General features: G+C 35.2%; 1 protein-coding gene across 4 annotated transcripts in view; it reads right to left on the bottom strand.

The window, feature by feature from the left end:
• The window catches only part of LOC144978358 (TBC1 domain family member 9-like), a 59,027-nt gene that overhangs the window by 20,579 nt on the left and 18,867 nt on the right, over nt 1-19,581 (bottom strand). For all 4 annotated transcript variants that reach the window (XM_078924285.1, XM_078924288.1, XM_078924287.1 and 1 more), the window contains exons 12-26: nt 19,215-19,347; nt 18,624-18,743; nt 17,962-18,050; nt 16,904-16,938; nt 15,604-15,739; nt 14,750-14,858; nt 13,809-13,903; nt 11,970-12,064; nt 9,098-9,244; nt 6,721-6,832; nt 6,108-6,168; nt 4,913-5,107; nt 3,564-3,674; nt 2,769-2,867; nt 323-511 (exon numbers count right to left, since the gene is read on the bottom strand). In XM_078924285.1, the coding sequence (XP_078780411.1) occupies nt 323-511; nt 2,769-2,867; nt 3,564-3,674; nt 4,913-5,107; nt 6,108-6,168; nt 6,721-6,832; nt 9,098-9,244; nt 11,970-12,064; nt 13,809-13,903; nt 14,750-14,858; nt 15,604-15,739; nt 16,904-16,938; nt 17,962-18,050; nt 18,624-18,743; nt 19,215-19,347 (1,726 nt within the window). The remainder of the gene's footprint in view (nt 1-322; nt 512-2,768; nt 2,868-3,563; nt 3,675-4,912; nt 5,108-6,107; nt 6,169-6,720; nt 6,833-9,097; nt 9,245-11,969; nt 12,065-13,808; nt 13,904-14,749; nt 14,859-15,603; nt 15,740-16,903; nt 16,939-17,961; nt 18,051-18,623; nt 18,744-19,214; nt 19,348-19,581) is intronic.

Raw genomic sequence — 19,581 nt, 5'->3', positions numbered from 1 at the left:
GACGAATTCTCACCACATTCTAACTTAATAAAGACTATAAATAGTTTACATTACATTATATATTAGTTGATGAAAAAAAAAATAGGTTTGGTTGCTTTGTTTTATAATAATCGCCATATAAGTAATGGGGAGGGGGGGGGGGGGAGAGTTGGTCGAGCATTTGCTTCACAAGCAAAGGACTGATATTGATCCGGGTGCAGTCGAGATTTTTTTCTCTGACCTCTATTCCACCCCCTCACACCCCCCTCTTATTCTATGCAAGTAGCCACATTCCATTGCATTGCCATGAGAAAAAAAGAATAAGTAAACTAGAGTTATTTACCCTGAATGCCCGGATTGCTAAAAGGTTTGCGTGCTGCCCTGATGCCCAGGGAGAGAGGGAAAGGAAGAGGGTTTGGAACTGATCAAAGTCCACTTTGTATTGTTCATAGTAAGGACGGTTGGGGTCGTATTTCTCTGCTGCCTCTATATTTCTGTGAGTCCTCCAGTAACAAGATGTTAGGTATTCCTCCTGCAACAAAGTAGATGGATTAAATAATAAGATTTACATTGGGGTTGATGATAATCTAAAGAAAAAAAAATATATGAACTCTTACATAGCGCAATATCTGCTTAATGAGCTAAATATGCTTTACAAGTGGTCCTGAGCCAAAAGCAATAATGAACATATAGGATGAGATATGCAGCTCGTAAAGTTTTTCAGAGCCATTAGACTCATGGAGCCGGAGTTTATCCCGGTTTCTATAGCATAAAACGGACAATAGAAATTGCTTGATATCCTTTGGATAAGATGCTGGTCTATCACAAAGTACTTTTGGCCAGATCTAAGAGAACCCCCAGCTACCCATTCACCGCTGGGTAGACAGGGAGATCAGAAAAAAAATCTCGACTGCACCCAGGATCGATCTTGATCCCTTTGCGTGTGAAGCAAGTGCTCTACCAACTGAGCTATCGGTACCCTCAGCTTGAAAGGTACATCTATAATTTGTATTTGACAGTGTCAATTCTGTAAGCAGCCAGGTATAAAGAAATGAACAAAAAATTGATATAACAGCTTTGACAAAGAAAAAATTACCAAATAAGGAACGTTTCTGGCTCAAAACCCTTTTTCACCCAATAGCTTTAACTCACTCAACCCTAAGACCGACTATATCCGTAGTTTATCCCGGTAACTTTTATCCCATGCCTACATTATTACATTTTTTCTGAGAAAAAATTATTGGTGTACTATCAAAGCTAATGTTTTTAGTTTTTGCATGTTAATGATAGTTGAATAAAGCTATATATGTACATGCTCAGTTTTAATCATTTTTTTTTTTTTTCCAAATTTGAAAAGTAGCAAAAATCTCTAGGATTGAGTGAGTTAACCTACTCTTGAATGCCTCCATGGATTCTGCAATTTCTAACTGCGAAGGGTAACTTATTCCAAATTGAGGGGGCCAATGGTTGAAAAGGCTTTTTTACCTGCATTTAATTTGTTCTGAGGAGTGCCCACCAGAGAAAGAGTGCAAGTTCCGAACAGGGGAATTCAGGTCAATAAGTTAATTAAGGTACTTTGGAGAAGATCCATGGATGCACTTAAAAACCAGTGTGATAATTCTGTAATCAATTCCATAAATCACGGGTAGCCAGTGCAGCTCTAAATGTTTGTTTTTGTTTTTAAGGGTTTTATGGCGCTTGCAACACATTTAGGTTATATCAGCGCCAGTAAAAAGGAAGAAAATGGGATCGTAAAAAGTTCTAGAATTACAATTAGAGCACCCAAGAAAAAGTAAAACAAAGGGGAACTAGGAACAAATAGGGATCAGATGTAGATTCCAAGAGCATACCACCAATGTACTTAGTTTGAGATCTTCTATAAGTCTCATCCAGACACAAGCACAAAATCCAACAAAGATGAATACACTCAAATGCTTACACTATACATTAAAAATAACAAAAATTGTAATACATAACAGAGAGATGATTTAAAAGGAAAAAAATATCATCTCCCAAAACACTAACTATGCAATTGACTGTTTCCCTCCCATCCAGGACTCCGGCTAGGGACAGGACAAATCCAAGTAATCTCATTCCAAGACAAAGACAGAAAGCAAGTTGGAAAGCAGATATAAGGAGATAGAAGATACAGTATGTACCTCCCGGCCCACTATGAGATGCAGCTCTAAAGGAAGAGGTGTCACTTCATATGACATAAGATAGATTATTGTCTCCTCCAAAAAAAAAAAAAAAAAGGAATTGAGACACCATTGAATACTGATATTTTTGTTGAATGGAATACTTGCTAAGTCTTCAAACAGTTGAACAATATAATGGCACATTTAAAATAAAACAGGCACCAAATTTAATAAAATAGTTGCCAACTTTTTTTTAAAGAACTAAATCGGGCACAATCATGACTCAAAACAGCAATATGTTTGAACTCGTATATACTATAATCTAGATTTAGAGCCTTTTCTGTTCCTTTGCTTGTCAAAAAATAATAATCCTGGGATATGCAATGGTCATTTCCATACATATTAACAATTCAAATTTTTCTTTTTAAAACTTTCTCCAGATTGCCAAATCGGGACAGTCCCGATCTTATCTGGAAAGTTAGCCACTATTGGATCATCAAAGAATTTGAATTGCTTTTCAAATGGGTGCACATACAATGTCCAAAACTGTATCTTCATGCAAGTTTTCACACTTTCAGAATTTGCAGGGGAAAAAAAGGCTTTAGTCCTGACAGATTCTAATGCTCTCTCCTATCACCTAATTTCACTCACCTTAAACAGATGATAGAGATCATCCAATTCTTTCCCTTCAAACTTGGTGTGGATGGCAACACTTCGCAAGATATTTCTCTTGGTGCTGTCCTCTATATTCTATTATAGGGGTATTGGAGGAGGTGAGATAGTGGAGATAGATGCATGAACATTTGTTGTAATAATGATAATAATAATAATAATAATAATAATAATAATAATAATAATAATAATAATAATAATAATAATAATAATAATAATAATAATAATAATAATAATAATAACAATAATAATAATAATAATAATAATAATAATAATAATAATAAATGTCAATAATAATAATAACAATAATAATAATAACATTAATAATAATAATAATAATAATAATAATAATAATAATAATATAATAATAATAATAATAATAATAATAATAATAATAATAATAATAATAATATCCTCGTTTCTCACACTTGGAATAAGTAACTTAAACCTTGTATAGCACTTGGCAATACTATTACAACAAATTCCTAAAATATTTTGCAATCTGCTTTAAATTCTAAAGAAGTCATCTCCAGCATGGCTTGTCCTGACCAGTGCCAGGCCCTTGCCAGGTGTGCTCCTCCCACTCATCTTAATGCTGAAGTCAGGTTTCTTGGCATTGCAGCCCTAAGAGGTTGGTAAACTCTATCTAAGGTTACGTATCTGCACAAGTCCAATTGCAAACAAATTCTTGAGTATACTATCAATCCATGTGATAAAATTTATCAATTTGGTTTCTGACTTGTAATTTAAATCTATGATTCAATTCAATCTTACCTGCACCACTTTTAATCTGTGTTTCAACCTCAGCTTGTCGATGTCTTGGTTTGTGATGGACCAGAATTTTTGGTAGCTGATTTGGATCAACTCTCCCACGTCTGTTTTTTCCTGCAGAAACATATTTAATTTTTATAATATAGATAGAGCAGAGAGATGACAAAATAAAAAGCAAAATACATCTGTCTTTCAGTTGAAGAATTGAGAAATTTCTATTAAGTAAATAAGACGAATATTACGTCAATTGGGACAATTTTTTCTTCCATTATTCTTTCTGTTTTGTCTGGGACGGTGATATTCATATGTTTTCGGATTGTTGCCTTGAAGCTCTCCTTACTGACCATTTTCAAGATTTTCCCCAAAATGTCACACCTACACAACACAATTTTTTTGCCCACTTAAAGTCAAAAGCAATAAGTACATACTATACATAATTTTGTAAAGCGTAGCAAAGCAAGACTTTGAAAAATGGTATTAAGTTCTTATAAATATCACAAAGAATTTTCTTCAAATTTTGTTCAGTGCAAAACAAATCTGAAAAAGAAAAATGTTCATTGTACCGTTAAAAATGTGACGTTTGGTTGGTTAGGAGAGGTTACAAGGAAATAATTTACAACAAACTGTAACATTTAATGGACAATCATAACAAAGTCAAAGTGAATACTAAACTGTTCCAAGCTAAGGACTGTTATAAATATTGAACAAAAATGAAAACAAAAAGCTTAAAAAAAAAGAACAAAATAATTATCTTGGAATAGTCAGACTCAAGTCTTTTCGTCAGGCAACAACGACAACAAAATTAAAATGATTTTATTTCATGTAAAATCAGAAATGGATGGTTTTCATTTTTCCATCGTTTCCTGTCATTAAAAAAAAATTGTCAGTTTAATTGATTTTGTTTTTAGCTGAAGAAGGGTTTTTGACATTCCATGTTAAGAATTTTGTTCTTTAAAAAGTTGTTATATTCATTTTTGTTCAAGACTTTCTATAATCATAAATCATCATATAGCCATTGTAAATAAAGCACTACTAGATGCATGGGAAAAACACTGTGGACAAAAGCTATAAAATAAATGACATTATGGCTTCATTATGGAGTCTACTATTGCTTATACCTTGACAGATCACTATAAACAATATGAATTCAGAAAAATGAGTGGAGCAGGCACTTATGTTGATAAAAATAAAGAAATGAAGTGAGTAGAGAAGTGCGAAAAGATATTAGATAATAAAATTTTTTTGAGGCCATGGGGAGTTGAACTCTTTCAAGCCCTTTGTATGCTCCTTTTTTTCTGACCCCAGGAAATCTACTTCATACGGGTGAGCGTTAAATCAATTGGACCACTCACTCTAACATCCTTGTCCCCTGCCACATTGACAGCTGATGTGTTGGACGTGTGAATGATGTTTGGGGTGGTGGAGTTGGTGTTGGTGATACGGTCCAGAAAGTCACACAGTACAGCCATTGCCTCTCCGTCTTCTTTACAATCTAATAGGACTTGACTTTGAGAGTCGAGGATGGTCAGGGCCACTTGGAAGATTACCTAATCAGGGGAGACAATTCAATAAATAAATAAAAAATCAATTGTGTTATATACGAGGAATGTATTTAACATAACAGTGATAACACTGATTGTATCCCTTGGTTGCCTCCAACACAGTGAACACAGCGATGAGGACAACTCTTATAAAAGTAACATTTTAAAAGGCTGAATGACTGAAACTCGTATATCATACTAGTCACAGAAAATAATAAGTCAGAATGCTGAGCTAACCAGTCCCCTGTACGAGGGTCCTTGTGATTAGTATTAATTCACTAATCAAGGGACTGGAGCTGATAAGAAATGCATTATTCACTCAATACCACAAAGTTGATCTACTCATTTTTTTAAAAGTGGCATTATGCTCTTGTGAATAGATAGAAAAAATATAGCAGTTTTAGTTTGTCTAAGAAATCAATCATTTGAAGAAAAAAAAACGAATTTTTTCTCTCCTCTCTATAAGTCGTCAGTAACAGTAGCAACAGTTACTATAACATCAAAAACAAAAAGGACATCAGCAACAACAAAAACTACAACTACAAAGGTAATGAACATAGACAATTCCAAAATTGACAACAGCAATAACAATAACAACAAAATAAAAACAAAAAACACATCAATAGAGGCATTAACAGCAGCAACATCAAAAATTACTACAAAGGAAATAAAAAAAGACAGTTACAGAACTGACACCTGTAATAACAACAACAAAAACAGAAAAGACCACATCAATAAAGACATTAACAGCAACAACTCCAAAGGTAATAAACAAAGACAGTGATAGAAATGACAACAGCAAATAACAACCAAATCAATATAGAGGCATTAACAGCAACCACAACAAAAACTACACCTACAAAGGTAATTAACAAAGACAGCAACAGAATTGCCAATAGCAAAAACAACAACCACATCGATAGAGGCAATTAACAACAACCACAACAACAATAACAACAACAGCAAACTTCAAAATGAACTAAACAAAAAAAAAAACTAGACTCACCCTTGCACCTTCATAGAAGAAACAATCCAAAATATTGACAGCACAATTGAATGGCATCACACTGAAATTGGTTGAAATGAAATGCATTACAGGAATATATCAATGACTGTCAAATCAAATTTACGTTTACCTACCTCACTTGCGATATTACAGACAATCAGAAATAAAATCAATTTATAAAATGATGGAAGAACAGGCTGGTTCTAGGCAGGAAACAATATTTGACTTAGTAATTCTGATAGCGAGTTATTAAAAAATACAAAATCAAGGACCTCAGACCCTAACAGTGGAAGTGCGAGACAGATGATTAAGAGAAAAACAGTTAGAATGACCTATCTTCAAACTAACAGGTCATGTGTTCTTAGATCACATGACTATTCCCGAAAAATAATGTGATATTGGTTATTCTCTGTTGGTAACAATAACACCCCCCCCCCCCCCCCAAAAAAAAATAAAACCAAAAAACTCAGAACAAATCAAAATTAAAAAAAAAAAATTTAAATAAGAAAACAAAAGCAACAAAAATAATAAAATAAAAAACAAACAAACAAACAAAAACCCAACAAAATCTAAAAACACAGACTAAACAAATATAACAACCAAACCAACTGACCTTATAAATATAGTAAGGAACCAGGCCAGAGATATCATACTCAACAATCCCAGAGTGCTTAGTTTTTCGTGGAGTTTTGGCAGGTAGGAAGAGATCAAGTCTTCAAATACTCCTGAAGGGGGAGGATGGAGTTGGGGGGGGGGGGTGTACGAAACATGTTGTTATATCAATCCATAAACAGGAAAATCCAACATATTTTTTACCAATTATATCAAAATGGTAATACACTGGGATGAACCAGATGCCGATGATTAAATTCAAAGTTATAAAGACCAGAAATGAGACCCACAAGATCAAACCGGTATAAAGTCTGAGTAAAGCACATTGGAAAAAAAAAGGGATTTTAAAGTAAAAATGCTAGGAAATGTCAGATTTGAGTTTTTGTCACTTTGAGAAACTGCATCCATTCCTTGATCAAAATATACGATTTACCCGTTTTACACCTTTGACCAGTAATTTAAATCATCTAAATCACCCAAATATAATACTGTTTTGAGGTGATAGGTTACAAATGTCAAACTTTAGTATTGAGTAATAAACAGAAATGAATATAACAGCTTAAAAAAAACATTTTTCAATTCAAAACACAGAACACTTCGGGTTAAAAACCCTTCTTCAGCTAACAAAAAAAAAAAACCCAATGAAAACATAAATAGATTACTAAAAAACAGATCAACGGCATATTAGATATTATTCGGAACATCCTCTCTGGATGATAATCTTGGAATGTAAAATGCCGAATATATCTCACCCATCGATCTGTTTTTTTAGTAACATAATGATTTTTCATTTTTTGTTGTTGGCTGAAGAAGGGTTTTGAGCCCGAAATGTTACGTATTTGGTATTTTGATCTTTTTTTTGAAGCTGTTATACTCATTTCTGTTTACCAATTTACACAGTCCACAGCTTCTAGCAGCGTAGTATCTCTTTAGTATTGGTCACTTTGAGAAAGTATATCTATTGCCTTCAATAAAATAAATCATAACCTTAACCCAAGATTCTAATTACCGTGACATAACAGAATTATGAGTAATATTTGATAACAGTCAATGAGTTTCACAATGTTTATTACCCTATCCCCAAAAAAAAAACAAACAAAAAAAACAAACTTGTGCTTTTAAATATCGCAATATCCACTTAACATGCTCAAAGCACTTTAAAAGGGATCCCTTGCCAACAGCAACATTTAACAGGTAGGACGATGCATGATGCCTGTTTGGGTATATTACAATTTTTTTTCTGACAGAGACAAAGCTGTTAATGGCCAGGTACTCATTTTACACCTGACTACAGTGAGAGAAAGTGAGTAAAGAGCCCATTTCCGAGGACTCAGCTATGCACCGCTGAGAGTGGGACTCGAACCCAGGACCCTCCAATCTGAAGGAGAGTGTCATACGACTAAACCACATAGCCGCAGGCTGTTTGGAATCCAATTCCCATATATTACAGTGCAAGCTGCCTTTTTGTATCCTTCACTTCTTATAACCTGCCACTCATTTTACGTGTGACTCGGTAGCTTGTGGTAAGGTATCTTGTCTTGTCACAAAAGTCAAACAATATTACGTATGATTAGTGGCCAGATGGGTGACTGATTGTGGAATATTTTGGCCCTGATATTGTGTCCTTGTGTAAGCCACTTTACATTCTTAGCTCCACTCGACTTAGGTGTGGCTAAAGGCAGGGATGGATCTTGTAAGAGTGTTGGTATAAAAAGGATGCCTAACAGGCAACTGGTACTGTATGAAATGGAAATAGGGTTCCATATGGCCTGCTGGGAGATTAAATGAAAATGATCTGCATTGATAATCTGTGAAAATGCGCCATATAAATGTTCATATTTCTTTCTTTATTTTTAATTTATTGTGAACAATCAAATTCATAAAATGAAATAAAATGTGCAACAGCTGCATTGAATCGTAAATTCTTTTTGTTTGCAGATTATGATGTTAGTGTAACAACATTAATGGTGTTGTTGTTTTTATCATTGTTGTCATCATTGTAATGATTGTTGTCGTTATTTTAAAAAAAATTTTCTTCTTGGTGTTGTTATTGTTGTTGTTGTTGTTGTCACTGTTGTTGTTGTTGGTGTCATTGGGTTTTTTTTGTCACCGTTGTTGTTGCTTTAGATGCTGTTGTAATTGTCCTTGCTGCTGTAGTTGTGAGGAAATCACATCTCCTCCTTCTCATGAGTCACATTTACTCCCTTTAGCATTTAGTTGAGATGCTGCTGGTGTTGTTGCAGCTAATGCTGCTATCTCTGCTGCTGCTGCTGCGGCTGATGATGATGATGATGATGATGATGATAATGATGATGAAGATAACAATAAGGACAATTTCAAAAACGTTAGCAACAGTAATGTCAATGGTCAAGCCATACCTTGATCTATGAGAGCTCCAACAACCTTGGTGTTGTAATAATCGGGCAGCAGTCTTTCACAAATGGCAGTGAGAAGCCAGAATGCTTCCTCCTCGCTTACAAACAGTAACAAGACACTTGTCACAATATTCATGGCTTGGCAGTAACCTATAGGATGTGATCATTTGTTTGTTTTTGTTTTGTTTTTAAGGGTTTTACGGCACTTGCAACACATTAAGGTCATATCAGCACCAGTAAAACGGAAGAAAATGGGTTAGTAAAAAGTTCTAGAATTACAATTAAAGCACCCAAGAAGAGGTAAGACAAAGGGGAATTCGTTCAAATAAGATACAGGTGTAGATTCCCAGAGTACACTATCAAAGTACTTAGTTTGAGATTACTAAAAGTCTCATCCAGACACAAGCATAGGTCCCCACTACGAGGAATACACTCAAATGATTTACAAATATAACATAAAGAAAACATAATACAATGCATAACAGAGAGATGATTTACAAGGAAAAGAATATCATCTCCCAAAACTAACTATACATTTGACTGTTTCCCTCTCAGCTAGAGTATCTGGCCAGGGCCAGGACAAAACCAAGTAATCTCATTCCAAGACAAAGACAGTGAGTTGGAAGACAGATATAAGGGGATAGAAGACGCAGTAAGTGCCTCCCTGCCCACTATGGGAGGCCAGGAACCCCACCCAGTGTGATCATTTGAAAAATGGGCCACAAGGTTGGCATGACTTAATACCAAATATATTCCTTCTTCTACTTCTTGTTCTTCTCATGATCTCCCTCCTCTTTCTTCCCTTCTCATTTCTGTTTCTTATCCTTCCCTTTCTCCTCCTCCTCCTCCTCCTCCTCTATCTCCTCCACTCTCTCTACCTCCATAATTCCTCCTCCTCCTTCTAGGGATTAAATTTCATAAAGATAAATAAAATATGAGACATTTGTCGACAAATCTGAAAATAAAAGATTTCATAAAATTGGAATGAGTTATTCCAAAGCATTCCAGGTGGTTAAGTAGTTAAGGCATTGCACTGTGATTTGAAAGATTCTGTATGCATGACTCCTGTTAACATCAGACATCCTGTTTGATGAATTATCTATATTCCATAATAACAGAATGCCTTAGTAATGGCATCTAACAATACCTCGGGGAAGAACGTAATTTAATTTTAAAAATCTTTTTTTATTCTTATGCTAGTGGATGAAGCATTTTAGTAAACTGGTTTAGGGCATTGCTTCTTTATAAGCTTTTTTATCCTAAATAATACATGGAAGCTTAAGAAATATAGGTTGACCTGATCTGACTTCTTTCTTTTTCTGTAAATCACAATCTCTAGTGTTAATGACAACAAGAAATGACAAGAGTAGAGAAATACCAGAAGCCAATAGAGAATAAAAACGTTTTGATGATGAGAGTCAACCCTGGCCCTGCCAAGTACATAATGATTTATCTATCTATCTACAGCCAACCGAAATGTATAGTCTAACCCTTATTTAAAGTTTGAGATCTATTTACCCATAGAAGTTTTAAATCTAATAAGCAAAATTAAATGAAACTAGGTAGATTCGTTAATTAATACTTTCAGAAATGACTTTATCAACAAATGCAATATCTTAGAATGCTTGTTGTTTAGGACTTTATTTAAAGTCTGTTGACTGAATGAATATACGACTATAATTTGAAGTTGTCTTGTTATCATATATCATTGCAATGCTAAATTATAATTTCAAAATAAATATATGCTATATAAATAATTTCAAAATAAATATATGCTATATTCTTCTTCTTCTTCTTCGTTCCTCTTTCATTGTGAGGAGGATGCGTGTCACATTAATTTTTGGGTTGGTTTCCCTCTCCAGACTATTTGCGCCTTTCGGCTCTGCGACTCCGACTTCAGCGGTTCTTTATTCTCTGGATGTGATTCCATAGCCTTTCATCTTCCCAGATCCACAAGGCAGTGGTGGTTTGAAGTTGGAGTTTTCCTTCTCCTAGACAGACTGCTTTCCAAGGCTATGAGCTCTGTCCACCCATTAATGGTGTCTAGGCTGGGAGTCCAGGAGGGTATCTTTGTAGAGTGACAGTTTCCCTTCACCCCACCAGCGTCATGGGGCTAGCACAGCTTATTGCGTGAACTAGGGCAATCTGGCCACGGCGGTTGATTCCTCCCTTCATCCGTCACCTCAGACACATAGAAACTCGTGTCATCAGCCGGTTAGAAAGTTCCTTTCGGAATACTCCAACCGTTGCCCAGGAGGCGGGCGGGGAAGAATGCCCCTACGTGGACCCTGACACGAGCTGGAATGGGTTGCGGATCAGTACTGATCAAAATAATCCAATCCTGCCTCCCATATGCTATATAAATATAAATTATATGTTATCTTATCTAAGCAACCTCCGCCTGACTGTGAGAGGGACAGAGATACTATTGACGCCATTCACTACTTATAAAGAGTATTTTCAAATACAAGACTCTATCATGAGTGCCTCTCTGAACTAAAGATCTGAAAAAGTCTTTATAAAATAGTGCCAGACAATGCAAAAATAAAACCCAGTCTGTTTCAATTGTAATGGTAGCCAATCTGATTGGTAATCAGGAGGTCTGAGGTTCGTTTCCCAGTCCAAGCAGGCTTTCTTGTATTTTTCGTTCTGCTATGTCGACAGTATTTCATAAACATTTTTCAGATCTTTATCTTACACCGGTGACTTCACCCTAATTTGTCACTCTCCTGACTAATGAGGTCATTATGGAACCAACACACAAACACCTTGAAAGGATGACGAGCTAGCTGTTAAGCTATGAGCTCTCTCCTCAGCATAAACGTGTAACAGATGATTGAGGAATTGAACGAATATCAATTAAATGCAGATTTACCTATATTGGGGTTTCTCCATGCATAGGCAGTGAGTACACGTCTGAGGGCACTGATGCCTCTGTCTGTCTGAAAGGCAGGATGTTCTGGCAGGGACCTGCAATGAACATGTATTTGATTTTGTTTTTTATTAGTTTTACAGAGCTTGCTACACTTTTTAGTCAGATACCGAGTTAGGTATTAGCTCTATATACACCGATGACAAGCAACTATATTCTGCTTTTCATCCAGGACAAGAACAGACAGTGAAATTATATATTGAAAATTGTTGCCTCAGAAATTTAGACTTGGATGTCAGAAAATAAACTAAAATGAAATGATTCTAAAACAACTTTTATTGATTGGCACCAATAAACAAAGGAAAATAATAAATCTTGATAGTATTGACATATCGACTCAAATTTGAATATAGAGCAAACTGCATCTATAAGAAATCTTGGCTCATTCTTTGATTCTAATGCTTCAATGCAGAATCACATAACAAAAACCTGCCAATCTTGCTTTTATCATTTAAGAAATATTGGTAAAATTTGACATCTTCTAGATGAGAGCACTACACAAATTATTGTTCATGCTTTGGTAACCAGTAGGTATGATACAATGTTTGCCAACTATTCAAAACAGAGCCGAAAAACTGATTAAAAAATCTAATAACCCTACAAAATAAATTTTTATATATAATCTCCAGTGGTTGCCAGTTAGTGAAAGGATTGTTTTTAAAACTTGTAGTATTCTACATAAATGCTTAAATAATCAAGTTCCAGTGTACCTCATGAATTTATGTCAAAATTATAATCCAACACGGCCACTAAGGTCGGCTGAAGACTTTCTCTTAAGAGGGTATGCAGGGGTAATTTTTGCCGATTTTGGTGCCCGATACCAAAATTGAACTATTAACATTTGTGGGTACTTGAACTATTCAACTTTCGATTAATACCATTTATACCAGTGAAAAGAATTTTTAAATTACTTTCTAAAACGATTTTTCAACCCCTATGCTTATACAATGTTCATCAAAAAGACCCATTCTTATAAACGATTACTCCTTAGCATCAAAGTTTCTATCAAATTAGTATCCACATGTTATACATCATTAGAAAGCTAAGAGAATACCTGAAATTATAGTATTGAGTATAAAAATCAATTATCTCCCAACATTTGGTAATTCCTGTTTTGAATCAGGGTAGATCCATCAAAAAATAGTTTTAATAATTTCTCTTCTCTGACTTTAACAGCTTTTTTCTCAGTTCGTATCTTTTTGACAAACACAAGTTAACTCTTCCCACAGTTTTCAATATACAATTTGAAACTTGGAGATATTGTTGACAGACATATATCTAAAAAAAAAAAAGAAAGATTTTTTTTGATAATTTAATAAGTTTATTTTTAGATCTTTTTTTTTTGGGCTGAAAATTCCCAAATTTCAATATTTTAAAACCTACCATCAGTAAATCAGCAATGAAATCAAAAGCGTACGCCCTATCTCTAAAAGCTTGGGTAATTGTTTAGATAACAGAACAAACAATATACATGCCAAATTTTACTTCAATTGAAGCCTTAGTTTTTATTATTTTATTTATTGTTCTTGTTGTAATTAATCAATTAAATGTGGAGATTCAAACCAGGTATCTTTTGGTGAAAAAGGAGATCATACCGCTGGGCCAACCTTCTCTCCAGCCCCCCCCCCCCTCCCCCTCCTTTATAAACATGTCCAACGTCAGTCTGGAGATATGCTCATGTAAGTATATAAACCTACAGCTTAAAAGGAAATTTGTTTCTGGCTATGGCCAAAGGTAAATGTTAGGCTTAACATTGAAACATTGAAATAAAAATCAAGATACCTGTGTAAATCTCTTTCTATTTCCTCTGTGGCTATAGACGAGTGACCAGCACATTTCTGTAATATGTCTGCATAATAGTCTGGATTGGTTGCCATCTGTTACAAAAGAGATTTTATAAATTAGAAAGTATCATAAATAGACAGGAATTTAAAATCAAGATTTCACTGTGAAAATGTCGTAAGTCATGTATAGAAAATCCAAATCTGTACTTTCTACTTGAGACATGTTTTATATATATACATATACGTTCCAAATCTATTACAACAATAAATCAAGAAACAAAAACTTGGAAAATAGCAATAGGTTTTGAAAACAAAAAACAAAAAAACATTTGTAATTCTCATTTTTGTGTCCAGCACTGTAATAATAATAATAATAATAATAATAATAATAATAATAATAATAATAATAATAATAATAATAATAATAATAATAATAATAATAACAATAATAAGTAATCTTCTTTATATTCAAAAAACCATGAACAAAGTTAAACAAGCAGTAGCTTTTACTTCAATTGTAATGAAATGTTGAGAAAAAACTTATTTTGTTTTACATCAATGATCAATTTCGACCAAACATTGATTGTTCACCATTTGGCTATCAACCCAAAATGACACATGACATATGATCCAAAAGTAATTCTCTCAACTGTTTATGATAGAAACACAAAATAAATAACAGAAAATTTAATATAAATCAGGGTATTATCACACCCTATATACATATGCATCACTTTTGGCTATGAGTGCCAACCAACTACGCTCTAAGCAAAACCAAAGTAATCTCATTATAAGAACAGAAGGCTGTGTTCAATGGCCTCCCACGATCCCCTCTATTGGGACATTTTTTAAAAGGAAAAAAACAAGCAAACTGATACCAAAAAAAAATAATTTAAAAATAGCCCAACAAATAAACCCAGTTCAGTAAATCTGTGGCACCTCATTGACAGCCCCAGAGAAAACCATCCACATTTCGCCCCGGTAGGTGTCTGGGATCCCTTTCAATATCAATTGTTGTATATCGTGGGTCCTGTACATGGATATGCCTCTGTGGATGGAAGGGCGGGAAGAGGGAGATGACTTAAATTAAATGTGATTTTTTAATTTAAATTTTTTTTTTTAAAACATATTTTATGTAAAGCGTCGTATAGCACGATTAACGTGGATGTTTAGGCACTTTATAAATTCATTATTTATTTATTTATTTATTTAAAAAGGGATGAGAAAGGAGAAAAAAACCCCGAAAAAAAACTGCAAGTCAAGGGCAGAATTTCTAATAAAAAACCTACATACATGAGACTGTAGCAAATCTCATACAAGATATAGAGATAAAATACAAATCACATTATTCTATATTATTCTTAGTAATGCTTCCTCTCTCCCCTCCAAAAGGAAACGATAATAATATGCCTATGCTTTATTGATATTGTAATTGATGTAAATAAAAAAAAACAGAAACAAACCAAACAAACTGTTAAATATTAATTCAGAAAAGGGATTGCAACAGGCATTATTATTATAATCATCATCACCATCATCTTTACCATCATCATTGTCATCACAATCAATTACAATCAATCACCCTAATCCTCATCAGCATCATCATCATCATCATCATCTCCACACCATCATCACCTTTATCTTCATTGTCATCATCATCGTCATTATCATCACCACACCACCACTATCATCATCATCATCATCATCATCACCACACCACCACTATCATCATCATCATCACCATCCTTCTCCTCCTCCTTTTCCTCTACACCATCAGTAAAGCACACGCCCACCTCCCAAACTCAGCAAATCTGAGATCCCATAGATGTTGCTTGGCCGCCTCCTTAGCCTGGTCCTGTGGAGACAGAGTCTCTCCTTCTGGATGGTGGGAGAAAATACTGATGAGTGCTGGTTGGAAAACTGGCTCGTCTGGAGAGTAAAGGAAATGAATTCAACGTCCGACTGACTTAAAACGGGCAAGATTAGGCCTGGATACATATATATATATATATATATATATATACAGGGTGTCCCAAAAAAAAATGTGTATACCTTTTAGCAGCTGATAAATTATCATCAAGTAGATTAAGTGCAGCTATGTGGTCTTGTGGTATGACAATCGCTTTGAGATCAGAAGGTCCTGGATTCGAGTCTTGCTCGACGCATAGATGAGTCCTTGGAGAAGGCTCTTTACTCACATTCTCTCACCGTACTCAGGTGTAAAATGAGTACCTGGCCATTAACAGCGTTGTCTCTGTCAGAAAAAAATGTAATATCGCCTAACAGGCGTCATGTCCCATCCTAAATGTTAAATGTTGCTGTTGACCAGGGACACCTTGTAAAGCGCTTTGAGCATGTTTATTGGATATTATTGCGCTATATAAAAGCTCAATTGTTTAAAACAAGTGAACCATTCTGTTTTGACGTTACTGTGGCTGGTCCTGTTTACTTGGACTTGCTGCAACAGACTGTCATACCAAGTGTTAATGAACACTTATTCACACCCGTGTTAACTGAAAAAAATGTGAATAAAAAAGCTTTACCCAATGACACAAACCACGGAACCAGAGTTTGATCACCCAGCTTGTTACTATGCCAAACATCACTTGCTCGTTACAAGACAAGACAATTAACCTTACCACTAAGCCGACATGCACTTATTTGCAGGTCTGATAACTCAAATTGTTATGGTCTCAGTGTTGTTATTGAAGTACTCTCAAACCAATGCAAAATATTGTCCATTACATCAATGTTAAATTAGGCCCTTAATTGCCTTATCAGACCTTCAAATGTGTACACCTAGCACTCAGCCATTGATGCCACACCCAAACAAAATTAGTAGATTGCAATTAAAGGACTACTCTCTCTCTCTCTCTCTCTCTCTCTCCCTCCCTCCCTCCCTCCCTCTCTCTCTCTCTCTCTCTCTCTCTCTCTCTCTCTCTCTCTCTCTCTCTCTCTCTCTCTCTCTCTCTCCTTTGAACTTGCTGCAGAAAACACAAGTAACCATTATGGAATTTAATTTATGAAAGTGCTTAAAAAAAACTAACAAAATACTAAAACAAACAAAACAACAACAAAAAAAAGACTACTCACCATTTGGTTCACTTACAGACAGCCTTTCCGATTTTCTAAAAGGGAGAAGGAAGGAGAGAGAAAAGATTGAAATTCACATGGGATTATATGATTTCGTCTTATACTGAAAAAAAAAAATAAATAAATAAATAACTTGAGCTTTTATATAGCGCAATATCCACTAAACATGCTCAAAGCGCTTTACAAAGGTCCCCGACCACAGCAACACGTAACATGTAGAACGAGACATGACACCAGTTAGGCGATATTGCAAATTTTTTTTCTGACATAGACAACGCTGTTAACGGCCAGGTACTCATTTTACACCTGAGTTCGGTGAGAGAATGTGAGTAAAGAGCCTTTTCTAAGGACTCAACTATGGCTCAAACCCAGAACCTTCCGATCCGAAAGCGAGTGTCATACCATAAGACCACATAGTCGCACTAAGAGCATAGAGAATATAACAACGCCATCCTCTCATCTGTCATTAGTCTTTAGTGTTTCATTCATTGTGTTTTGTTGACATATAGGAAACATGAAACATCTATATATATAGCGCCTGTATTCTTTAATTAAATTGGATCTTCCATTCAATTTGACTATTGTTATTTTTTTAAAAATTAAAATTAGCTTTTATATAATGCAATATCCACTAAATGTGCTCAAAGCACTTTACAAAGGGTCCCTGACCAACTGCAGCATGTAACATGTAGAACGAGACATGATGCCAGTTCTATATTATGAGACAAAAGGGACTGCAGTAGTCATTCAGAGCCATTAGGCCCATGGAGCCGCATTTATCAGTTTCTATAGCGTGAAACTGAAAAAGCAATTGCTCACTATCCTTTGGATAAGACACTAGTTTATCGCAATGTACTTTCCACCAGATCTAACAGATCCAGTTACCCAATCGACTGCACACGGGATCAATCTCGGTCCCTTTGCATGTGAACTGAGTGCTCTACCAACTGAGTTACTAGGACCCCAAAACTCTCTCTCGAAAAATGGAACAATACATTTGATTGCCTTCCTCTTAGCTAAGGACCCCTTCCAGGACCAGAAAAAAATGGAGCTGTTACCTTCTGACACTGGGCTGATTGGAGAGGAAGTCTGAAATCTTTTGAAGGATGAGGTTTGGGTCGTTAAACTCTGAGAAGGTAAAGTTTGTCTGAGGGACAGAATTATAAAAAGTATAAAAAGTATGTAAAAAGTTTCAAATGGTTGGTTGATCCATAATTTTCAAATGATCTATCGCTAAATGTCTTGAATTTTGCTTTACATACAGAGAGCTGATTTCGTCCAGCTGATTTGTGAGAGCTGTGTTGGGGTACATGCATTTATGTCTTTAATATCTTTAAGATATTTTAATAAACAGGAGTTGATGGATTTTTTATTGTGTCAAAACAAAGCACTGCAATCTTGTAGTCAATTCTGGCTTTTCCAGGGAGTCAGTGGAGCATAATAATTTTTTTGTTGTTTCCATAAAAGATCATACTCTTTTTACCGATGACAAGCCTTGCAGTTGAGTTCTGAACCCTTTGTAATTTTTCAATTATGCCACCTGGCAGACCACGAATGCTGCATAACAATTGCTAACTGGACCAAGGGTTAGAAAAAAAACCTTATTGAACTCTGAAACCAATATCAGTCTCTTTGCTGCTATTTGACCCTAACAAAATGTTAGAGGGCAAGTTATTACCCTAATACCAATAAAGAAAATTCAGGCTGTATCAATACCTACCTTGTTCTTGGTCGTCACCAAGATGGCTTTGTTTATAAGGTTTCCAGAGACAGAGTTATCCACCCTTTCAACAACCAAAACATCTCTCAGAGGAAGGATGACGGTGACTAGGTCCTTTACCTGTATCATTTACATTAAAAACAGGTGTGAAAAAAAATTAATTTGATAGAAATCTTCTACTACTACTACTACTACTACTACTACTACTACTACTACTACTACTACTACTACTACTACTACTACTACTACTACTACTACTACTACTACTACTACTACTACTACTACTACTACTACTACTACTACTACTACTACTACTACTACTACTACTACTACTACTACTACTACTACTACTACTACTACTACTACTACTACTAGTACTAATATTAATAATAACAACAGCAACAATTATGTTAAAACCAAACTTAAGGGTCATATCAGAACTTAGGTAAAAAAAAAAAAAAAAAGACAGAATAAACCACCCAGGAAATATTACAGATAGATTGAGCTTTTCATTGCCTGAAACCTTTATTCAAATTTTACCCTCACACTCGTTCCTACCCCCAAAATTTTCCCTATGAGATGATGCCTCACCCTGCTGGCAAAACACATGAAGTTCTGCGAGAGATACAGCCTTCCCCAGACATGTTGTTTGTTGTACGGTGTCCACAAGGTGCATTCCTCATCACCATCCAGTTTCTCTGTCACGGGTAGTCGGAAAGCAAGTCTGTTGAATACATCAAATTCTGATTCATACACAGTTTATCTCCATTTTTTTCAAAATACTCTGATCTATTGACAATGTCAACTAAAGAGCACAAAATACACTGCTTGATTGCAAATGTCTACCAAAGAGCACCAGGTACTCTGATTAAGAGACAACAACAATGGAAAATATTTAATTGGAAGCTATTAACGACAAGTGGCTATCCCTTATTTGGAGGGGGAGGAAGAGGAGGAG

The sequence above is a fragment of the Berghia stephanieae genome, chromosome 8, assembly GCF_034508935.2.
Source record: "Berghia stephanieae isolate SIO BIC M18660-M18661 chromosome 8, UCSD_Bste_1.3, whole genome shotgun sequence".
In the NCBI taxonomy this organism is placed as follows: domain Eukaryota; kingdom Metazoa; phylum Mollusca; class Gastropoda; order Nudibranchia; family Aeolidiidae; genus Berghia; species Berghia stephanieae.
Note: the sequence above shows the minus strand (reverse complement) of the source record. Positions and strands in the feature narration are given on the sequence as shown.